The sequence below is a fragment of the Heptranchias perlo genome, chromosome 1 (assembly GCF_035084215.1).
Source record: "Heptranchias perlo isolate sHepPer1 chromosome 1, sHepPer1.hap1, whole genome shotgun sequence".
In the NCBI taxonomy this organism is placed as follows: domain Eukaryota; kingdom Metazoa; phylum Chordata; class Chondrichthyes; order Hexanchiformes; family Hexanchidae; genus Heptranchias; species Heptranchias perlo.
In genome coordinates this window covers 187,087,480-187,109,180 of record NC_090325.1, presented here as the reverse complement: position 1 = coordinate 187,109,180, position 21,701 = coordinate 187,087,480, and the positions used below count along the sequence as shown (strand labels likewise).

The window sequence follows — 21,701 nt, the reverse complement described above, 5'->3', positions numbered from 1 at the left end:
CTTCAACTACACCTTGTGGTAGCACATTCCACGTTCTTACCATTCTTTGGGTAAATAAGTTTCTCCTGAATTCCCTATTGCATTTATTAGTGGCTATCTTATATTTATAACCTCTAGTTTTGGACTCCCCCACAAGTGGAAACATTTTCTCCATGTCTACCCAATCAAACCTTTCATATCTTAAAGATCTCTATCTGAGGCTGAAGGGTGACCTCTTAAAGACCTGAGGTCACCCCTCAGCCTTCTCTTTTCTAGGGAAAAGAGCCCCAGCCTTTCCTGATAAGTATATCCTCTCAGTTCTGGTATCATCCTTGTGAATCTTTTTTGCATCTTCTCCAATGCCTCTACATCCTTTCTATAATATGGAGACCAGAACTCTGCACAGTACTCCAAATGTGGTCTATCCAAGGTTCTATACAAGTTTAACATAATTTTACTGCTTTTCAATTCTATCCCCCTAGAAATGAACCCCAGTGCTTGGTTGCCTTGCCTTTTTTATGGCCTTATTAACCTGCATCACTACTTTTAGTGATTCATGTGTCTGTACCCAGAGATCCCTTTGCTCCTCTACCCCAATTAGACTCTAATTATCGAAGCAGTATGTGTCCTTTCTAAACTTCCTACCAAAATGCACCACCTCACCCTTATCTATATTGAAATTCATTTGCCAATTACATGCCCATTCTGCAAGTTTATTGATGTCTACTTGCATTTTGATGCATTCTTCCTTAGCATTAACCACGCCCCCAATTTGATATCGTCCGCAAATTTTGGAATTGTACTTCTGATTCCCAGATCCAAATTGTTAATGTGAATTGTGAACAACAGTGGTCTCAGCACCGATCCCCGTGGAATATCACTTCCCACCTTTTGCCAGTCTGAGTAGCTGCCCTCAACCCCCACTCTCTGAATTCTGTTTTGTACCCAGCTTGCATGGCGTCTACCTGGAAGGATTTGGAGAGGATTCAAAAGAAGTGAGAGGAGCAGTGGACCAGCTGATCAATTGTAGGATCAAAAATGGTGGCAAATGCACCAAATAAAGAGTCATCACAAAAAATATTCTGCAGGACGTAGCCCCCAGATTCCCCCCTCCCCAAAATAAATCTTGTGCCTTCAACACTTGTATCCTCTTAACATTTCACCCCCCATCCAATGCAAGTGAAGAAATGTTTGTTATATCTACAGCTCAAGGTACAAGAAACCCATTGCACGTTCAGTGTAATTATCTGTTTTCACTTGTCATAGGCTTATATTCAGTCAGGGCTCTTCTTCTGATTAGACAGCATTTGGAGGAGGGGGCTGTGCCAGCTTTTTTTAAGCTGTTGGACAGCTTTTGCTAGTCTTCCGGATTGGTATTTGTGCATAATTCTACTGCTGGGTAGTTTGCACAATTCAATTGGACACTATTAAGCTGACTTTCCAACAAAACTCTGCTGCCTGTATCCTGTCCCGTAGCAAGTCCCACTCACCCATCTCTCCTGCCCTTGCTGACCTACATTGGCTCCCAGTGCCCCAACGCCTCCAATTTAAAATTCCCATCCTTGTGTTTAAAATCCCTTCATGGCCTCAACAATCTCAATTTATGTAACATCCTCCACCCCTACAATCCCTCCCGTTGGCCATGCCTTTAACTGCCTAGGCGCCATGCTCTGGAATTCCCTCCCCAAACCACTCCCCCTCCCCATCCTCTAGAATTAATACATTCTGAAGCTAAGCCCAGTTTCTGAGTTTAATTCAATTAAAAAAGAATTTGGACCACTTGTTTTATGTCAAACTCACTGCACTGTTTTATGATGAAATGTTTGTTTTCTGGGAATCTACTGGTGCCAGAAGATCTGTACTGATGGGGACAATTGGATTTGGCCAGTCTGCTAATTATGTTATGGACACAAATAATTAGCTGTTTGGGTTTTCCATGAAAACCAAGTTTTAAGACTTTTCTTTTAGTTTTCTTTTCCCCTTCCTGGTTCAATTTGTTTTGTTTTAAAACCATCTCGTTGATCAAGCTTTTGATCTCGCCTCCTAATATCTCCTTCTTTGGCTTGGCATTCGTTTTGTTCTGATTACACCTCTGTGAAGCACCTTGGGACATTTTTCTATGTTAAAGGTACTGTATAAATGCAAGCTGTTGTTGGTATGGCCTTTATTCACATGTAAGCCTGGTCACTGTTGGCAAGCCATCAACTACAGGGTTTCCTGGATAGGGATCAGGGCGAGGAACAGGTATCCTAGAAGAACAACAACAACTTGCATTCATATTGTAACTTTAATGTAGGAAAACATCCCAAGGCGCTTCACAGAAGTGCAATCAGGAAAAACATTGACACTGAGCCAAAGGAGGAGGTATTAGATGGGGTAATGAAAAGCTTGGTCAAATAGGTAGGTTTTAAGAAGGGTCTTAAAGAAGGAGAGATTTAGGGAGGGAATTCCAGAGCTTAGGGCCTGGTTGGCTGAAGACACGACTACCAATGATGGGGCAAAGGGAGTGGGAGATGCATAAAGGCCAAAGTTGGAGGAACACAGAGTTCTTGGAAGGTTGTAGGAGGTCACAGAGATAAGGAGGGGCAAGGCCATAAAGTGGTTTTAATGCGAGGATGAGAATTTTATATTTCAGGCGTTAGTGGATCGGGAGCCAGCGTAAGGTCAGCTAGTTGATTTTCCCTTCCTAACCCAGGGTCACTGATGCCAATTGGAATGCCCCACCAGCCCAGCTGAAATCAACTGTCTAAGCACCGACTGGGGAAATCGAATCTGGGACTCTCATGGTCTGTCTGGCTCACCTACTCACTGAATAAAGTCACTAAGCCATTAGAGGAGCCCTGTATTTCTCTTTTGAATTTTGAATAAATACCCTTGATTCATGTCAGACTGAGAACAGTTGAGTTACAACTAATTCAGCGATGTTAATCAATCAATACTCAATTGGCAAATGAAAGTTGTCTGCAGCTAGTTGCATCAAAATATCTTGAAACTATGTTGCATTATCCTCAATTTAGCTTGAAAGTAGTCAATCAAAATATGGTATTGTCCACAGAGTATCCCAGATTGGGAGGGTATCATGGTGCTTGATTTTAACTATTCAGCCATGCTCATGGAGCAAGTGTGGAATCAACTGTTGTTTCTCCTGAAGTGCCTGATACTGTGGATAAGCGAGGAGATCACTTACCATCACAGTGAGCTTTTGTGTGTGTCCAACTGAACAAAGTTGCTGGTGTCAGAAATTGCATGTAGCTCACTCAGGTAAAAGGGCATCACCCTATTGTCCAAAAACCATTCTTCTTCAGAGTTGTGCACAGGAAGTTCCTTTGAAACACTTCCTGTGGTAGACAGAAAGTTCTTTTGCAACTATTTCTTCCATTTTCTATTGAGTAATCATAAATCTGTATGCAATCATACCAGTGACAACATTTTATAAATAAATAAAATCCCAACACTTGTGTGATTTTTAAGTAGGGTGTCCATTTCCAAAACAGGAACCCTTCCTGAGGGACAGGCCTGAGAGGCACACCATGACAATGTCCCTCTGTGCACTATTTCCTGCCGATTTCGACAAAGGCTCCTTCACGGTTGAACACTAAAACAAAATTGCTACAATTGCAAGTGACCCTTCAGCTTATCCACATTAACAAATAGGGTAGAGCAGCCATGTTTCAATGGAGCGGCCATGTTTAAATAGGGTGGCTTTGTTTCAATGGGGTGGCCATGTTTCATTGGGTGGCCATGTTTCATTGAGTCAGCCATGTTTCATTGGGGTGGCCATGTTTCAATAGAACGGCCATGTTTCTTTGGGGTGACCATGTTTCATTGGGGCGGTCATGTTTATAGGGTGGCCATGTTGCATTGGGGCAGTCATGTTTATAGGGTGGCCATGTTGCATTGGGGTGACCATGTTCAGTTGGGGCGGTCATGTTTCATTGGGGTGGCCATGTTTCAATAGAGCGGCCATGGTTCGTGGGGGGCATATTTCATTGGGGGGGAGGGGGGGCATGGTTTATTGGGGTGGCCATGTTTCAATGGGGTGGCCATGTTTCATTGGAACTTTGGCCTCGTCCTACAGATTTTGGATCCACCCATTAACCAGCACCATTCACGATATTTGTGGTTTATTTAATTTTTTTTTAATGAATTGCATGCTTGAACTTCTCTTGTTTGAATTTTTTTATATTCTCACCATTCTTGTCAACTCACCTGCACTCGGTTATATTGTGAGCATTCACACTCCCGTTAATAGACATGAAATCGTGTGGGATCTGCTGACCAAAATTCCCGATATGCATTGATGACAGGGGAAGCTCTGTGCCAGGTGTGCAAATTGGTCAAATTTACCCTGCTGTGAATTCTTAGCCTGAAGACTTATCAGTGTGTCCAGTCAGCATGGAAAGGCAAAGTAAAGGAATGTTCGAGGCAAATATATGTCAGTAAATATATATATGTAAATTTGTAAATTTATGTAAATATGTGAATAAGTGTAAATATATAAAAAATATAATTTGTATATATAGGTATATAAGTAAATGTGTGAATATATGTATATATCTAAATGTATATTTCAATTGTAAATATTTCTATGTTTTCAGGCAGAAGTGTTTTGCCCGACTGTGAATTCTTTTTCATGAAGAGAAACAGGAAACAACTTGGAAACAGTGGGAGTCATTTTAATTTTGTGCGATAATGTAAAATGGGCGATGGGGAATCGGCAGCCCGTTTTGCATCTCTCATGATTTTCATTTCCGTTGACTTCAATGGAAATAAAAATCGTGAGAGATGTATAACGGTTTGCTGACTCGCTATCACCTGTTTCACACTATCGCACAAAGTCAAAATTACCCCCTGTGACTTTAACAGTATTGCTGCTGCTTCAGGCATCTACGGCCTAAAGAATACCTAGCAGGATCCTCAAACGGGGGCACTTGTTGGGTTTTATTGTAAAAAAAAAGTTGCATCCCGCAGAATTCATCTTTTCTGTTGGGTGATTGGGGAATTAAATTAAAGATGTTAGCAGCTCTCAAAATCTGAATCCGCTGCATTGTTCAGTTTATTCACAACAGCGACTTGCATCTTTAGCGTGGAAAAACATCTCAAGGCACTACACAAAAGCGTAATGAAGACAAAATGGTTGCTGAGCCAAAGAAGGGGTAATCAAAAGCCTGGTCAAAAAGGAGAGTGTAAGGAGGGTCTTAAAGGAGGGGAGGGAACTGGAGAGTCGGAGAGGGTTAGGGTGAGAGTTCTACAGTGTGGGGCCTAGGTGCCTGAAGGGTGAAGGAAAGGGGAGAAATGGACAAGAACCCACCTTCAGAGGAAAGGAGATTTCTGGGGGGGAGGGGAGAGAGGGATTGGAGGGCGGGAAGAGATTACATAGAAAGGGGGGGCAGTACCGTGAAAGGATGTAAACAGAAGGATGAGAATTTTAAACTTGAGGCATTGGAAGCCAAAGTAGGTCACTGAGGACAGGGGTGATGGGTGAGCAGGACTTGGTTTGGGATCAGATACGGGGCAGCAGAGTTTTGGATTAGCTAAAGTTGACCGATGTTGGAGGATGGGAGGCCGGCCAGGAGAACATTGGATTGGTCGAGTCTTGAAGTGACAAAGAGTATAAGAAATAGGAGCAGGAGTAGGCCATATGGTCCCTCGAGCCTGCTCCGCCATTCAATAAGATCATGGCTGATCTTCTACCTCAACGCCACTTTCCCATCCGATACCCACAAAGGCATGGATGAGGGGTTCAGCAGCAAATGGGTTGTGGTAGGGGCAGAGGCGGGTGATGTTAAAGAGATGAGGTGGGGATTTAGTGTGAATTTGTTGAGAAATGGCATAATTCTCTGTTCAACATGAAGTCTGAAGCCAAAACGGAAACAAACTTGCTATTGAGATCTAACTTTGATTAGCGGCTTAGACCAGGATACAATTTGATCATCAGCTCATAAAAGTGTTTTGCCTTCTGATCTTCCGCCTCAGCTTTCTGCTCTCACTGTGCCATACATCTCATTTGATTAAGAGGGCAGCCAGCCAACCCATTCCAAGGGCTCTAGTCAATATAGTACAAGCCTGCAGGAGGCATGCGGGAACTGCCATTGTAACAACTCGCCTCTGACATTTGCTCCCTGTCTAGTTGTAGCTCGCCACCCGCAGCGATTCAATGGAGACCAATAATTCTACAGAGTCGGGGAGGAGCAAAACTGCACTCTACCACCTAGTGGGACATGACTATGCTGCCCCATTAGGTTGAATTAAGTTCAGTGCCTCTGGGCATTCTGATGTTTGAGTTTTTTCTCTTGAATTCAGGTTCAAAACGTTAGATGAAATAGGCTGCCATCTTTCTCAGTATAGTAACAAGAAAACTTTGGCCTAGAAATTGGTTATAGCCCGTTTTGGGGGGCATAACCAGTTGTGGGCAGACAGCGGACTTCCCCAACCGGGAGGTTGTACAAACGTTAATGCCTCACAAATGTTAAATGCAGAGGAGCACAAACCATCGACTGGAAATGAACTAATAGATTAACCAAATTTTTAAAATTCTAAACGATCTACTTGGGGGTTTCGATAGTAAAGCACTGAGGGGCAGGTGCGCTGAGGCAGCATTACAGGCCAATACAGTACTCTGCTGTTCATCTCATCATTTTTCACAGAGAGTAGGGTGCGTTTGTTCCTGTTTCACATGTTTCATGCCCAGCAAAATCACACGGGGCTCACAACAAAAAGAAAACACATATCATATCATGGAGCACAAACGAGATCTTGTTCTCTTCAAATCAGTTTCCGGCAGTTGGAGCGAAAGAAACAAGGTTACACTGTCTGGAGACCTCTGAAATGGTTGCTACAAATAGCTGCTCTCGTCCATTGTCTTGTGATCTGTTTGCAAGCTTCAGGCTAGTATCACAAACCTAGAATGAACTGGCCAGTGAGCTCAGTGTCTGACCTGCTTTCAGTGAAGATCACAACAAAGCGGCTGATCCAATCTTAAAACAAAAAAATATAATTACAGCAACAATTGGAGTCATTCACCCAGGAGACAATGAAGCTTTGATTTTAGTCTATCTGCTGTCGGGGCAACTGAGCGACAATTACACACATACAGACTTCAACAGAGGACTGCACAAAAGGACCAGGGAAAGAGCACTCCAATTTCAAGCATCCTACAATGTCTGGGCCTTGTGGCTGTCCAAAGAATTCCCACCCCCAACCCCAAAAGAAAGACCATTATTCTCCTAATTCCCGGCAAAGCGAGCAAATTCAATTCTGTATTTACTCTAAAATTACCTTAACCCAGAGGCGGTTCGTCAGGTGAAAGAAAGAACTTGCATTTATACAGCACCTTTCACAACCTCATGACGTCCCAAAGTACTTTGCGGCCAATGAATTACTTTTGAAGTGTAGTAACTCTTGTAATGTAGGAAATGTGACAGCCAATTTGCGCACAGCAAAGTCCCACAAAGAGAAATGTGATAATGACCAGATAATCTGTTTTTTAGTGATGTTGGTTGAAGGATAAATATTGGCTAGAACTCCACTACTCTATGTTGAAATAGTGACATGGGATTTTTTTATGTCCACCATAAGAAAGCAGGCAGGTTTAACATCTCATCCGAAAGACAACATCTCTGACAATGCAGCACTCCCTCAGTACTGCGCTGGAGTGTCAGCCTAGACTATGTGCTCAAGTCTCTGGAGTGGGACTTGAACCCACAACCTTTAACTCAGAGGCAAGAGTGCTACCCACTGAGCCACAGCTGACAACAGTGGGGCCCTCCCAAACCTATAAGTGTCAGATTCGCAATGACTGCGAATGACACACACGTGAAAAAAAAACGTTTTCTGTTTTGGAATATTCTGTGCATAAAACAGCAACTTGCAGCCGAAAGACCGTTCGCCAAAAAGAAAGCATTCTGTTCGGATTTTTTAAGCTTCTCCTCGGGGTGACTGGGGCCTCCATTCCTACTTTGCGGTGCGCGCTTTTGATGTCACTGAGCGCGCGCGAAGGGCCTGTTGCCACGGTGACGAGATGGCTTGGTTAGGCGTGTATAGCATGTGTCTCACCTGCCAAAAAGATCAGCAGCTGTCACTGCCACTACCCGACGATCCTAACGAGACAACCATGATTCAAGATGTGCGCCTAATAATAGCGAACCAGTAAGATGAGAGCCTGGGCCTTTGCTGATCTTAAAGGAGGACAGCTTATGGATAAATATTTTCAGTATAAAGCACTCTCCCTCACTTATAGAACAATAATCGAGTATAAAATCTCCAACACTGTAATTTTCAGATTCATTTTTCACCCCTTGTACTAGGCTAATAACCTTCCAGGAAACTGCTCCCGATCTCAAGATCATCAACAACTCGGGCTGGTGTCAAGAGCCAATTTTGACATTTCACCATGAAGATGTCCCTGACACACCTGTAAACTGTATCATCAGACTTACCCATGGCAAGTCCTAAGCAGGGGAATTTAACAGCATTCTTTCATAATGGGTAAGACAGAGGAATACAAAGGGATATTAGGAAAGACTAAACAGGCTGGGGCTCTTTTCTCTAAAAAAAGAGAAGACTGAGAGGTGACCTGATGGAGGTCTTCAAGGTTATGAAGGGGTTCAGTAGGGTAGACGTAGAGAGGATGCTTCCACTTGTGGGGGAATCCAAATCCAGGGGCCATCAATACAAGATAGTCACTAATCCAATAAGGAATTCAGAAGAAACTTCTTCACCAGACAGTGGTGAGAATGTGGAAATCGCTACCACATGAATAGTTGAGACGAATAGCATTGATGTATTTAAGGGGAAGCTAGATAAGTACATGAGGGAGAAAGGAATAGAAGGATATGTTGATAGGTTGAGATCAAGAAGGGTGGGTGGAGGCCTGAGTGGAGCATAAACACCGGCACAGATCTGTTGGGCCAAATGGCCTGTTTCTGTGCTGTAAAATTCTATGTAATTCTACGCATTTTATATTACAATATCTTGGCAATTAAAATTAAGCAGAGAAAACCATCGGAAGTAAAGCTATCTACCACTGAACCCCATGGACACGTGGTAGAATGAGCTTCCTTGGCCCCCTCCTTTTACATCTAATTTTCTCCACAGGCCTCTTACCCAACAGCTCATACTTCAAGTGTGAGCCTAGATAGTGAGTGTTAGCAGGCTGTTTGACTGCAACAGCCATCACAGCTCGATCCTGTCTTCACCCAAGGTCCACACACGTGCATCAACCAAAGGGTCACTGCAGAGACATCTTAACCCAGGGCACGAAGACATTAAATTCAGAGAGCGTGTACAGCGTAGATTCATCAGGATGATGTCAGGGATGTGAAACTATTGCTATGAGGAGAGACTTTAGATACTGGAACTATTTCCACTGGAGCAGAGAAGGCTAAGAGGAGATTTAATAGTTTTTAAAATTATGAAGGAGTTTGACAGAATAAATGGTATAAAGCTATCCCTCGATAACCTTATCTAACAAAAATCTCTCGATCTCACTTGAAAATATCAATTGACCCAGAATCCACAGCCTTTTGGTGGAAGCAAGTTCCAGATTTCCACTAACGTTTGAGTGAAAAAGTACTTCTTGATTTCACTCCTAAATGGCCGAACTCTAATTTCTAAGATTATGCCAGCATGGGCGGGGAATTGAATCTGGCACTTAACTGAGCTGTATATTCAAGAAAGACAGAAAGAAGAAATGGAATACTTGCATTTATATAACGCCTTTCACAAGCTCAGGACGCCCCAAAGCGCTTTACAGCCAATTAACTACTTTTGAAATGTAGTCACTGCTGAAGTGTTGGAAACGCGACAGCCAATTTGCACACAGCAAGCTCCCACAAATAGCGATAAGATAAATGACCAGATAATGTGTTTTATTCATGCTGGTTGAGGGATAAATATTGGCCAGAACACCGGGACAACTCCCCTGCTCTTCTTCAAATAGTGCCATGGGATCTTTTACATTCAACTGAGAAGGTAGCCGGGGCCTCGGTTAAACATCTCATCCAAAAGATAGCAACTCCGACAGTGCAGCACTCCCTCAGTATTGCACTGAAGTGTCAGCCTAGATTATAGACTCAAGTCTCCTCTATTCGAGAAAGGAGGGAGACAGAAAGCAGGAAACGACAGGCCAGTTAGCTTAACATCTGTCATAGGGAAAATGCTAGAATCTATTATTAAGGAGTTTATAGCAGGGCACTTAGAAAATCTCAATGCAATCAGGCAGAGTCAACATGGCTTTGTGAAAGGGAAATCGTGTTTGACTAATTTATTAGAGTTCTTTGAGGAAGTAACAAGCAACATGGATAAAGGGGATCCTGTGGATGTGGTGCACTTGGATTTCCAGATGGCTTTTGACAAGGTGCCACATCAAAGGCTACTATACAAAATAAGAGCTCATGGTGTAGGGGGGTAACATATTAACATGGATAAAGGATTGGTTAGCTAATAGGAAACAGAGAGCAGGCATAAATGGGTCATTTTCAGGTTGGCAAGATGTAATGAGTGGAGAGCCACAGGGATCAGTGCTTGGGCCTCAACTATTTACAATCTTTATCAATGACTTGGATGAAGGGACCGAATGAATGGATGCTAAATTTGCTGATGACACAAAGTAAGTTGTGAAGAGGACATAAGGAGTCTGCAAAGGGATATAGATAGGTTAAGTGAATGGGCAAAAATTTGGCCGATGGAGCATAATGTGGGAAAATGTGAACTTGTCCACTTTGGCAGGAGGAATAGAAAATCAGTATATTATTTAAACGGAGAGAGATTGCAGAACTCTGAGGGACAGAGAGATCTGGGTGTCTTAGTACATGAATCACAAAAAGTTAGTATGCAGGTACAGCAAGTGATTAGGAAGGCAAATGGAATGTTGTCATTTATTGCAAGGGGAATGGAATATAAAAGTAGAGATGTTTTGCTGCAGTGTACAGGGCATTGGTGAGACCACATCTAGAATATTGTGTGCAGTTCTGGTCTCCTTATTTAAGAAAGGACATAATTGCTTTGGAGACGGTTCAGAGAAGGTTCACTCGACTGATTCATGGGATGAGGGGTTATCTTATGAAGAAAGGTTGGACAAGTTGGGCTTGTATACACTGGGATTTAGAAGAATGAGAGGTGATCTTATTGAAATATATAAGATCCTGAGGGGACTAGAAGGGATAGATGCTGAGAGGATGGTTCCCCTTGTGGGAGAGACTAGAACTAGAGGCCACAGTTTAAAAATAAGGGGTCTCCCATTTAAGACAGAGATGAGGAGAATTTTTTTCTCTCAGAGGGTCGTGAGTCTGTGGAACTCCCTTCCCCAGAGAGCGGTGGAGGCAGGGCCATTGAATATTTTTAAGGCTGATTTAAATAGATTCCTGATTAACAAGGGAGTCAAAGATTACAGTAGGTGGAAAGTGGGGTTGAGGTCACAATCAGATCAGCTATGATCTTATCAAATGGCAGAGCAGGCTCGAGGGGCCGAATGGCCTACTCCTGCTCTTAATTCGTATGTTCGTATGAGTGAGACTATGAACCCACGACCTTTTCACTCAGAGGCGAGAGTGCTACCACTGAGCCAAGGCTGACAGCAGCTGAGCTACTAACCAGTGTAACTAAGGAATCCCACAGTATACCCCAACATGTAAAGCTCATTTTTCCACACTTATTAGGGTTATGGAATTAAAATGAGTACAGGTATTGCATGCTACAGGATGAATGTGAATTTATCCAACAAAGCAATTTTGATCTTTAACAATTTAACGCCACCCGATACTTGATACAGGATCCATGCCACACAGAAATCAAGGTATAAACAATGAGGTGACTTGGAACACCCAGGAGCAGTGTTTGTACTTAACTATTTACCTGAATGTGGGCTTCAGGTTCTGTAACAGCCACACGGCCCCCCACCCCCACAGCATCTCTCGGCAGTGGTTCCGGAATTCTTTTGGCCGTGTGAGACACCACCATAACTCACTGAGGTACACAATACCCTGGTGTTCTAATCAGCTTCGTCTTCATAAATGAGCTGTCACCAGCACCGCTGCCAGTGAGAGAGCCTGCATTTATGCTCGACGAGCACTACTGGAAAACAATGTTAGGGTTTGCGGAAGGATTTTCTTTCTCTCTAATTTTGACTTACTTTCAAAGTTACCCCTCCTCCCGCTCCTCATGTTACGGATGGGAAATGATTCAATGCCAGGTGGTCTCAGCAGTATTGTCAGGCATTAAAAGGTGGGGGGGGAGGGTTCGGGTTGAGGAGTAAATATATTCACTCAGTGGCAGAATGAGGATTCAAACTCATGAGGTCTTGACAATATTTGCATTGAATTGGATCGAGATAGTGGAGGGGTGTAGAACAGAGGATGCATTCGAATATCTGACACATTCAAATATCTGAGGAAGGTCTGCAGGCACTTGGACCAAACCCAAGAGGCATCAAGGCAGATGAAAGGAAAAGGACAGGACAGGACTTGCACTTACATAGCACCTTTCACGACCTCAGGATGTCCCAAAGCCTTTTACACCGAGAGAACTCCCCTGCTCTTCTTCAAAGTAGTACCATGGGACTTGAGATGGCAGACGGGACCTCGGTTTAAAGTCTCACCTGAAAGGTGGCACCTCCGACAGTGCAGCACTCCCTCGGTACCACACTGGAGTGTCAGCCTAGATTATGCGCTCAAGTCTCTGGAGTGGGGCTTGAACCCATGACCTTCTGACTCAGAGGCTGTTTAAACACAAATGGACCGATAAATGTGATTCTTTAAAATTAACTCTGAATAATAAACAACTATTTATGAACGCTTGCCAATACTTATTTACAATTCATATCAAAAGTCGTAGCTGAGTTGCAATGCTTCCACCCTATTTTGGGTTGCATTCCATTCTGACAGTATATAGGAAAGGTATACAGGTAAATTTGTAGAAGTGTACAAGTGACATTTTGTTAAAAGGCTGATGAAATTCTGTAAATTTTGTATTAGAAAAAAGCTAGAATACAAAGGCAGACGCAGAAAGAGCGAGAGAGAGATTTAAGCAGGATACACACGGAATAGGATAACTTTGGACACATCCCACTGGCAGACTGCGACAGCTGTGGATAGAGGTCAGGATCAGGAACTTTGCATGCAACCACAGGCATGTGTGAATCCCCCCCCCCGCAAACACCACTAATGAGTACCCACATCTGAGGCTCCACTGGAGGGGCCCCCACAGCTGAAGTCTGGCCAGCTGAAGGCAAGCCCGAGCAAGGTGTAATCCAACAGTGGAAGCCAGCAGAATCAAAAGCACAATTACAGCTCTTCCAGCTGTGGTTAGGCTTCAAACGAAATGCGACGAGAAAAGATTCCAGCTGACGGGGAGAGTCTAGTCCTAATCCACAATTGCCACTGCTGTCTCTTTACATACACTGTTGCGGGATCATTGTTTTATCCCACAAAAAGTAGACGTACTCTCTTTCCAGCAAGTGTTTTCTCAAGGAACACAAAAGAGCATCCTGTCAATTGGTTTAGTTTTATTTATTTTATGTGTCTGTGGGGTGGGGAAGAGAGATAAGGAGGTTAACAATTTATTAAAGAAAATGCTCATGACTCAAGATGCTTTCGTTACGGCCACTTTGACTTTTAAGAAATACTATTTTCTTCCCTCCTACTGGCGATGACTTATCTCTGGGGTCCAGTTCTACGAGTGCTGGCCTCAGCCAAGCAGCTGTTTGACATGTGTGAGCCTAGACAGTGTCAGCAGGCAATTCCACCATGGGGGGGGGGGGGGGGGGGGTGGGGCCAAGCCCAATCTCGTCCTCACTGGACGTCCGCAATGCACCCTTTCCAACAGCCCAGACAGCGATCAGAAGCGAGGGCTGCCAGCTGATCTTTTCCCTTCCAGCCCTTGGACGTAGCTAAAGTCAACCATTGCTCTCCTAATGAGGTGAGCAGAACTGAGTCTGCCAGCAATTTGTTTTTCTAAAAGCTAACAAAATGTCAGCATTTAAGTTACCCACGCCACCAGGCCTCCCAGCGGAAAGAACACGGTCGTTGAGACGTGTGTAACTGGCACAGAAGTTCGAGTTCAACCAAGAGGCTGTGTCAGGTCACAATAGCTCTCATTCTGCAGATCAGTGGGTGTGTAAACACCAAGCTTCCTGTTTGCTTGAAAGAATCTACCTGACATGTTGTTAACCACTGGCCTGTTTGTTTACATGTGCAGGCGCTCTGAGATAGCAGCGTTGGCTGAATGCATGCGAGATTCGGGTCTACTTATCAAAAGCCTTGTCTGCTGAGAGCTGAGCGTGTAGACTGATCAAATCTGGCAACAATCTGAACATCATTCTGGTTTCGCCGCAAGCGTTTTAAAAAAGAAAAACAAGCAGCGCACAGCCCAAATTGTCTGACAAGAGACATGTTAAAGGTGCTGTTTTTCATAAGGAGCTTTCCAGTGCACTTACCGAAAAAAAGTCAATCTCCCGTGGTTTTGTCACTGAGATAAAGCCAAGTGCAGTTGAATTGAGATTAGAGGGTGGGGGAATAATTGGAACAGAGTGCGCTGACATAAAGAGGGTGAAATTCAAATTCAGCGGGGGTGTAAAACGGGCGGTGGCAAATGGGCCACCCATTATACACCCCCCCGCTCAACTTTCCTTCCCATTGACTTCAATGGCCGGGTGTAAAACGGGTGGCCGATTCGCTATCGCCAATTTTGCCCCACCGTCTAAGACCAATTTCACCACCAAAATGTTCAAATTTCGATTATAATTTCCTATGTCCACATTTATAATGGAAACAGCCTAAGATAGCAGTCTGAAGTGATTATACTTCAGCTGAATTGAAGATAGGGAAAATTGCAAAATCATGAAAATGCTCAACATTCAAAGTAAGTAACTCACACTGTCTATTTACAGATAGCGGATTCCTGCTTTGTTTTACTTGTGGAAATCGTCGAATAATTTGAATTTATATGATCTTTTCACTCAGGGATTAAAAGCCCAGATTCCACTGCCAACTGTATCATTCTCTGCACATTTAAAAGCTGGTGAACTGCGTGCAATGCTTCAGAGCGTTAGGAAACAGGTTTGAGAGTCCCAAACATGTCTCTGTGATCTTAGGCAGGAGATTTATCCACAGAAAGGAAGAGGGGGAAAAAAATGATAAATCGACTCAGTCTCCAGATTTTGAGATGCTCTCACACAACTCTTAACAGGTGGTTATAGAGCAGTACTGGGAAAGGCTCGAGGGAGAATGACGTGGAAAAAAGACACAGAGAAAATATTAAGACACGGAGAAAAACTGACGTAGGAAAAATGACGCGCGGAAAAAATATGATGTCCCCAAAAAAATGATGTGCCACAAGGGTCATGTGGACAACACGTAGAGGAAGAAATAAAACACTGAATACATATAAATAGAGGGAAGGAAAGAGATGATAGATAGCACAATAAACACGGTACACACCTAAACTTCCAAAATGTTATAACATGGTAATGGCTACATGCAAAAAATTCTACATTTGTAACCCCTGTGCTGACCCAATGACACCCACACTACAGTGCTCAGACAGTCCATCAGTGATCAGCCTGGACATCAGTCGACAATAACAAGCGTCACCAACACTGGCTGTTTTCCACAGATGTGCAGCTACAAAAGCCACAGCTTCATGATCTTTTTGCTATGCACTTTGATTCCTGATTTTAATGGGGCAACAACTTCAATAGATAGCACAATGTGCATTTGTTCAGGCATTTTCAAAGAAGAACAGTGAGGCTTTGAAGGGTGAAGTATTCAGTGGGGAAAAGGGACTGGATTCTTTCTCCTGCTTTAATATAAAAAATCGTTAGTTCTGAGAAAAATTTTTAGCAAAGAAATTGGTGCATTTAATTGTTCTTCAGCTGCATTGTAACTCAATCACAAACTAATGATTATCCTATCTTAAATGATGCTTCTTCCTCCAACAAAATTAACTGTCACTCAAATCTCTAACTGCCTCCACCCACCCCCCCCCCCCCCCCCCCAGTTTCCCTGCACCATTCCCTGCCCTGGACAGGATCCAGCTCAGCTGTGATGCCCTCCTTGGTTAAATAGTTTATCCACACTCAACGCCTGAACTCAAAGTTGGAAGCCACTTGAGCGAGAGATGGGTCAATATCCACCTTGATCCAGCTGCTAGAATATTGCAAGAGAATGGCCAGGGTTGAGCTCAGAAATATGACTGATCTATAGTTTTATGCATTTTTTCTGTACACGAATCAGCATTAGAAATTTTAATAAAGCTCACTTTTATACATTAGTAAGGAATCTTACAACACCAGGTTATAGTCCAACAGTTTTATTTGAAACTATAACCTGGTGTCATAAGATTCCTTACATTTGTCCACCCCAGTCCATCACCGGCATCTCCACATCATTATACATTAGTGAAATTACATGCAACAGGGAGAAAAAAGGCCACGATTCTCAAATTAAAACCTTTTAAAAAAAATAGTTACATTTCTTTTTTCCCTCTTCTGCAAATCTTGTCTAAATGCCAACAAAATGACCTTAGAAAGTACAGATTGTCTGGTGGTACAGTGCAATACGGTAATTCCTGCATAAGGTATGTTCTTGATCTCATCTTGTGGGGGAGGGGGAACGGAGCAGGGAGGGGGGAAGAAGATTAGAGATACTCATGTGGTTGAAGCACCATGAGGTTTTTTTTTAGGTGCTATATAAATGCAAGTTGTGGCTCTTGATTTGCTCTCACTAACCTCCTACTTCGCATGGGTAGGTGCTTGCAAATGGATCGTGGTTAGGAAACTGCACTTGCTGCAGGGAAAAGGAGGTCAAATGGGGATGGTGAAAGTAAGGTACAAGAGGTCTCTTGATGGCGTGGTAAAGACACCACCTACTGTCGCACTAACCCATACGGACTAGGAGGTCACCGGTTCAGTCCCTGCTTTATGTCAAATCAGCCTCGGTGCCCCTGGGCTAGGGAGGGCAAGAATCGGTGGGACTCACACTCCTGGTTGCTACCCTGGACTGGAAAGTGCGTCTGAGTGGACGTCAACAGGATCAGGCTTGGCTGTGGTTAAAGAGCCCATCTACACTCAACGTCAAAAGAAGGGCCATTTTACATCTTTGCATTAAATTTTAAAACATGGTTGGGTGTCATTTTCCATGAGAAGGTGCCACCCTGTATCATGTGCCAGGGATGAGCAGTTGTTGATTAAGAAAGGAAATTCTTGGTAATTCCTCCCCTCACCAGGGATCATTAATCTTTTGAAACGTTTTGCGTTCGAGACTCTTTGACTGCATACCAGAGACATAAAATCAAAATTAAACACCCCCTTTCACGACAACATGTCTCTCCAGTGCCCGGGTTTAGACTTGGTATGAGAATGGTTAACGTCCATTGTAAAATTAGGAAGTTATATGAGGGATTTTTACCTGTAGGATAATATAGTGATGATTTTAGAGAGGTTTGTCCTTCCACTGCAACTACTGCAAATACAGGTCCAGAGGAGCAGGTTTGGAGCCCAGTGTGGCCTTGTGCCCATGTTTGTCACTCACTTTAACTTTGTTACCAATCCCAAATGGTCACATTATTACTGCTGTGAATGGTGAATGTGTAACACCAGCATCCTTAGTTTATGTGTTCAGAACCCTTCATGGCCTCGCCCCTCCCTATTTTTGTAACCTCCTCCAGCTCTACAACCCTCTGAGATCTGTGCGCACCTCCAAGTCTGGCCTCTTACGCATCCTCAATTCGTTTCACCCCACCATTGGCGGCCGTGCCTTCAGCTGTCTAGGTCCTAAGCTCTGGAATTCCCTCCCTAAACCTCTCCGCTTCTCCACCTCTCTCTCCTCCTTTAAGACCCTCCTTAAAACCTACCTCTTTGACTAAGCCTTTAGTCATCCGTCCTAATATCTCCTTCTTTGGCTCGGTGTCAATTTTTGCCTGATTTATACTCCTGTGAAGCGCCTTGGGACATTGTTGTTGTTGTTGTGGTCTCTAAATATTAGGGAGCAACTAGCAGGGTCTTTACAAGAGCAGAATGCATAAAAATAGCGGAGCAATTTGTAATCTGGATTTTAAGGCATTTCATCATTTAAAATGTTAATTATTTCATCTAAATGTTAATTTCAAGGGAAAAAAAATCAAACTTTTTTAATATAAACCATGCAAGCAGATCAAATCAAACTACCATTCTTAATGGTGACATACAGGGCCTGGATTTTTAAACACAAGTATGTCTACAGCTTCTGAATTTATTTGGTTCACCTCTACTGAAATTAGGAGGAGCCATCTCCAGCACCCACACCATTTTGTGTTTACAACATCATAGAAAAATGTGTCTTTAAAACTTCTCATGACACAGTTTCAGAAATTGCTTTATGCACAAAGCACTAAATAACTTTAAAGCATCAAGTTGTCAGGTTAAGAAAAAAAGTAATGACAACAAACCCTTCTCGGCCTCATTAACATTCGTTATTTATCCAACGCTGCTGTACCTAACCAATACAGACACAGTGGGCCGTACAGTGACAATTTTGAAAGGTGGCTTTTACGAGAGGACTTGAAACACATGCCACCAGCACCACGGAAAAAAAAACTAAAGTGTCGACAGCCGTGTTATCTGTTCTGCGAATGTGGAGGCTCGGTGCCTGTTAAGATCAGTGCACATCTTCCTAGAAGTGTACCTCAGCAGCCCTGCTACCACAGCGGGTATCGTTCACTGGTGCTGTATCAATGGAGGCTGTGGTCATTGGTCTGTGAGTTAACACGACTTTATCAGCTGCCTAATCTAACTGTAAACATACAAACACTACACTGTCTCTCTTTAACATGTTCACTGACACTTCAGCAGCTTCAAGTTCTCATGTTACCTGCACACAAGATCAACACTGTTGCAATACCAAAAATAATCAATTTCCATTCTCCATCCCATAACCCCCACCCCCGCCCCATGTCTTATTGGCACATTACAAACTGCAGGGGCTCGGTATTTAAAGATTTAACACTCGTACATATTGAACTGTCTTGCAAGTTATAATGTCAAATTTATGCACTGCAGTAAAAGAACCATTTTACACACTTTCCAGACAAGATATCAAAATAAAAACTGAGCGCGATTGTCACCAGTCGGTTTACTGTTTTTTTACTACAATGCTCGACACTTCTTTCGGGGCGGGGGGTGGGGGGGTTGAAGGTATTACAAGGGCCACGCACTTCTGAGTAATCGAATTGCGCGGACTCAGGAAACGAGAGGCGAAGAAAAATGGGGGAATCCAGGGAAGGTGCCAAGTGGGAGGAGATATCTGCATTATTAAATTCCATGTTATAGTCTGCACGGAGCATGAATAAAGAAACAAAGATATTTTATCTGTGCACGTGCTAATACAGGGAGGCGAGTTGCTGACTGCTACAGGGAACTAAATCCGCTAATCCTAAATCCATCGCAGCTATTGGGATCTGCATAGATTTGCCACAGTGGGAGGGGAGCTGTGTGCCAACTATTAGACATATCAGAAGAGCAGTAACGTTTGAGAAAATAGCAGTTAACTGACACCTACATACTCAGTTTAAAATATTAACAAAAACAAAACAAAACAAAACAAAAAACACCACAAATGTTAAGATTCGATTCTGTTGCAGTTTCAAATCTTCTCGCCAATCTCTGCCCTGGTCTGGGCAGAAGAAAAAGCCTTGGACAATCGATGTTAAAATTCTTAACAGGCGCTTCAACAGAGGCACAAACAAAAAAAAATGGGCGCTGAGCCAAAGAAAAAGATATTAAGAGGGGGAGACTAAAGCTGGGTCAGAAAGGTGGGTTTTAAGGAGGGTCTTAAAGGAGGGGGGGGAGGGAGGTAGGTGGAGAGGCGTGGGGCTTTAGGGATGGAATTCAAACAGTGAAACAAAGATAAGGGGGATGCACAACAGAGACCATGTGGATCGCCCACGATGGTCTCCTGCCCAATACAAAAGGCAGTAAATAACCATACTGTCAGGATAAAACTAATGCATTATTTATAACACCTTTCGGATAAGACAATAAACCAAGGCCCCGTCAGGTGGACACAAGAGATCCCATGGGACTATTTCGAAGAAGAGCAGGGGGTTCTCCCTGGTGTCCTGGCCAACATTTATCTCTCAACCAACATCACCACAACAGATTATCTGGTCATTATCTCTCCTGTTTGTGGGATCTTGCTGTGCGCAAATTGACTACCATGTTTTTTACATTACAACAGTGACAACACTGCAAAAGTATTCATTTGCTGTAGAGCACTTTGGGATGTCCTGAGGTCGTGAAAGGCTCTCTATAAATGCAAGTCCTTCTTTCTTTTATTTATAAAAACGATACTTAGACAAAAGCAGAGAAACGCAGCAAGAATTTTGCAGTACAGTTCCAACAACTTGCATTTATATAGCGCCTTTAACACAGCAAACAGTCCCGAGATGCTACACTGTTGGGAGTCAGACCCGAGCAGAAGTAGAAGTGCAAGCAAACAAAGTCAGAGACGTAGGTTTTAAGGAGGCTCTTGAAGGTGGGGAGAACGTAGCAAGGCAGAGGGGTTTAGGGAAAAAGTTACAGAGTGGAAGGGCAAGATGGCTGAAGGGTTTGCCCCCAATGGTAGAGCTGGGGTGGGATGGAAACGCACAGGCTTCAAAAGTCAGAGGATACGGCAGGGATGTAGGGTTGGGGGTGGCAAGGCCGTGGAGGGCTTTGAAGAGGAGGGAGGGATTTTACAATCAATGCATTGAACCACCGGAGGTGGGCAAGGATTGGGAGGGATAGGTGGGTGGGATTTTGCACAGGATGGAGCTCCAGATGAGTTGGGAGGTCAGTGAAGAGGGTATTGGAAAAAATGAAGAGTCGGAGAAACAAAGGCTTGGCTGAGGATCTCAGTGGCAGTGGGGCAGCGACGACAATGTTTCGGAGATGGAAGTAGGATGTCTTGGTGATGGGCTGGATGCAGGTTGAAGCTCAGCTCAGGGTTCGACAGAACACCAAGGTTGTATACTGTTGGGTTGAACTTGAGTGGCCATCGGGGATGGGATCAGAAGCAAAGGAGGTGGAGTTTCAGGATGGTCCTGCTGACATTGTGCGGCAAGAAACTCTGGTTTACCCACAACTCTTACGTCGAGCAGGCCGTCCGACAGCACGGTGACAGTCGTGGAATCGAGGGTAGTAGTGGAAAGCTGACAATCACTGTCCAAACGCTTCACAACACACAAAACAGTTTTAAAAGAAGAAATGTTTGTTGCCCTCTTCAGTGGCTTTTCATCGAGTCTCTGACCAAATGCTATGTGAACATTAATTCCACAGGGTCCCTCTTGTCTGTCTCACACGGACCAGGCAGTGCTGAGCAGAGACTAGTGTACCCCAGAATTTCGTAGAATTTACAAACAAAAACAGGCCCAACCGGTCTATGCTGGTGTTTATGCTCCACACGAGCCTCCTCCCACTCTATTTATGTCATCTGACCCCATCAACATATCCTTCTATTCCTTTTTCCCTCATGAACTTTTCTAGCTTCCCCTTAAATGCATCTCTGCTTTTTGCCTCAACCCATGTGGTAGCGAGTTCCACATTCTCACCACTCTCCGAGTAAAGAAGTTTCTCCTGGATTTCTTATTGGATTTATTAGTGACTATCTTGTATGGCTGCATATAGTGACACCACAAGTCCCGGCCAGAATGAAGATGATTGGGTAATTCCCCCGTCAATCAAGACTGCACTGCTGTAAGTGACTGGGATTGAT

The 21,701-nt window shown here is 43.6% G+C and overlaps 1 protein-coding gene across 6 annotated transcripts in view; it reads right to left on the bottom strand.

The window, feature by feature from the left end:
- lef1 (lymphoid enhancer-binding factor 1) overlaps positions 1 to 21,701 on the bottom strand; it is a 132,893-nt gene that overhangs the window by 18,464 nt on the left and 92,728 nt on the right. For 2 of the 6 annotated variants that reach the window (XM_067994425.1, XM_067994426.1), the window contains exon 11: positions 3,167 to 3,317. The exons of the other annotated variants lie outside the window; for them this stretch is intronic. In XM_067994425.1, the coding sequence (XP_067850526.1) occupies positions 3,169 to 3,317 (149 nt within the window). In that variant the 3' untranslated portion in view covers positions 3,167 to 3,168. The remainder of the gene's footprint in view (positions 1 to 3,166; positions 3,318 to 21,701) is intronic. 6 annotated transcript variants of the gene reach the window in all.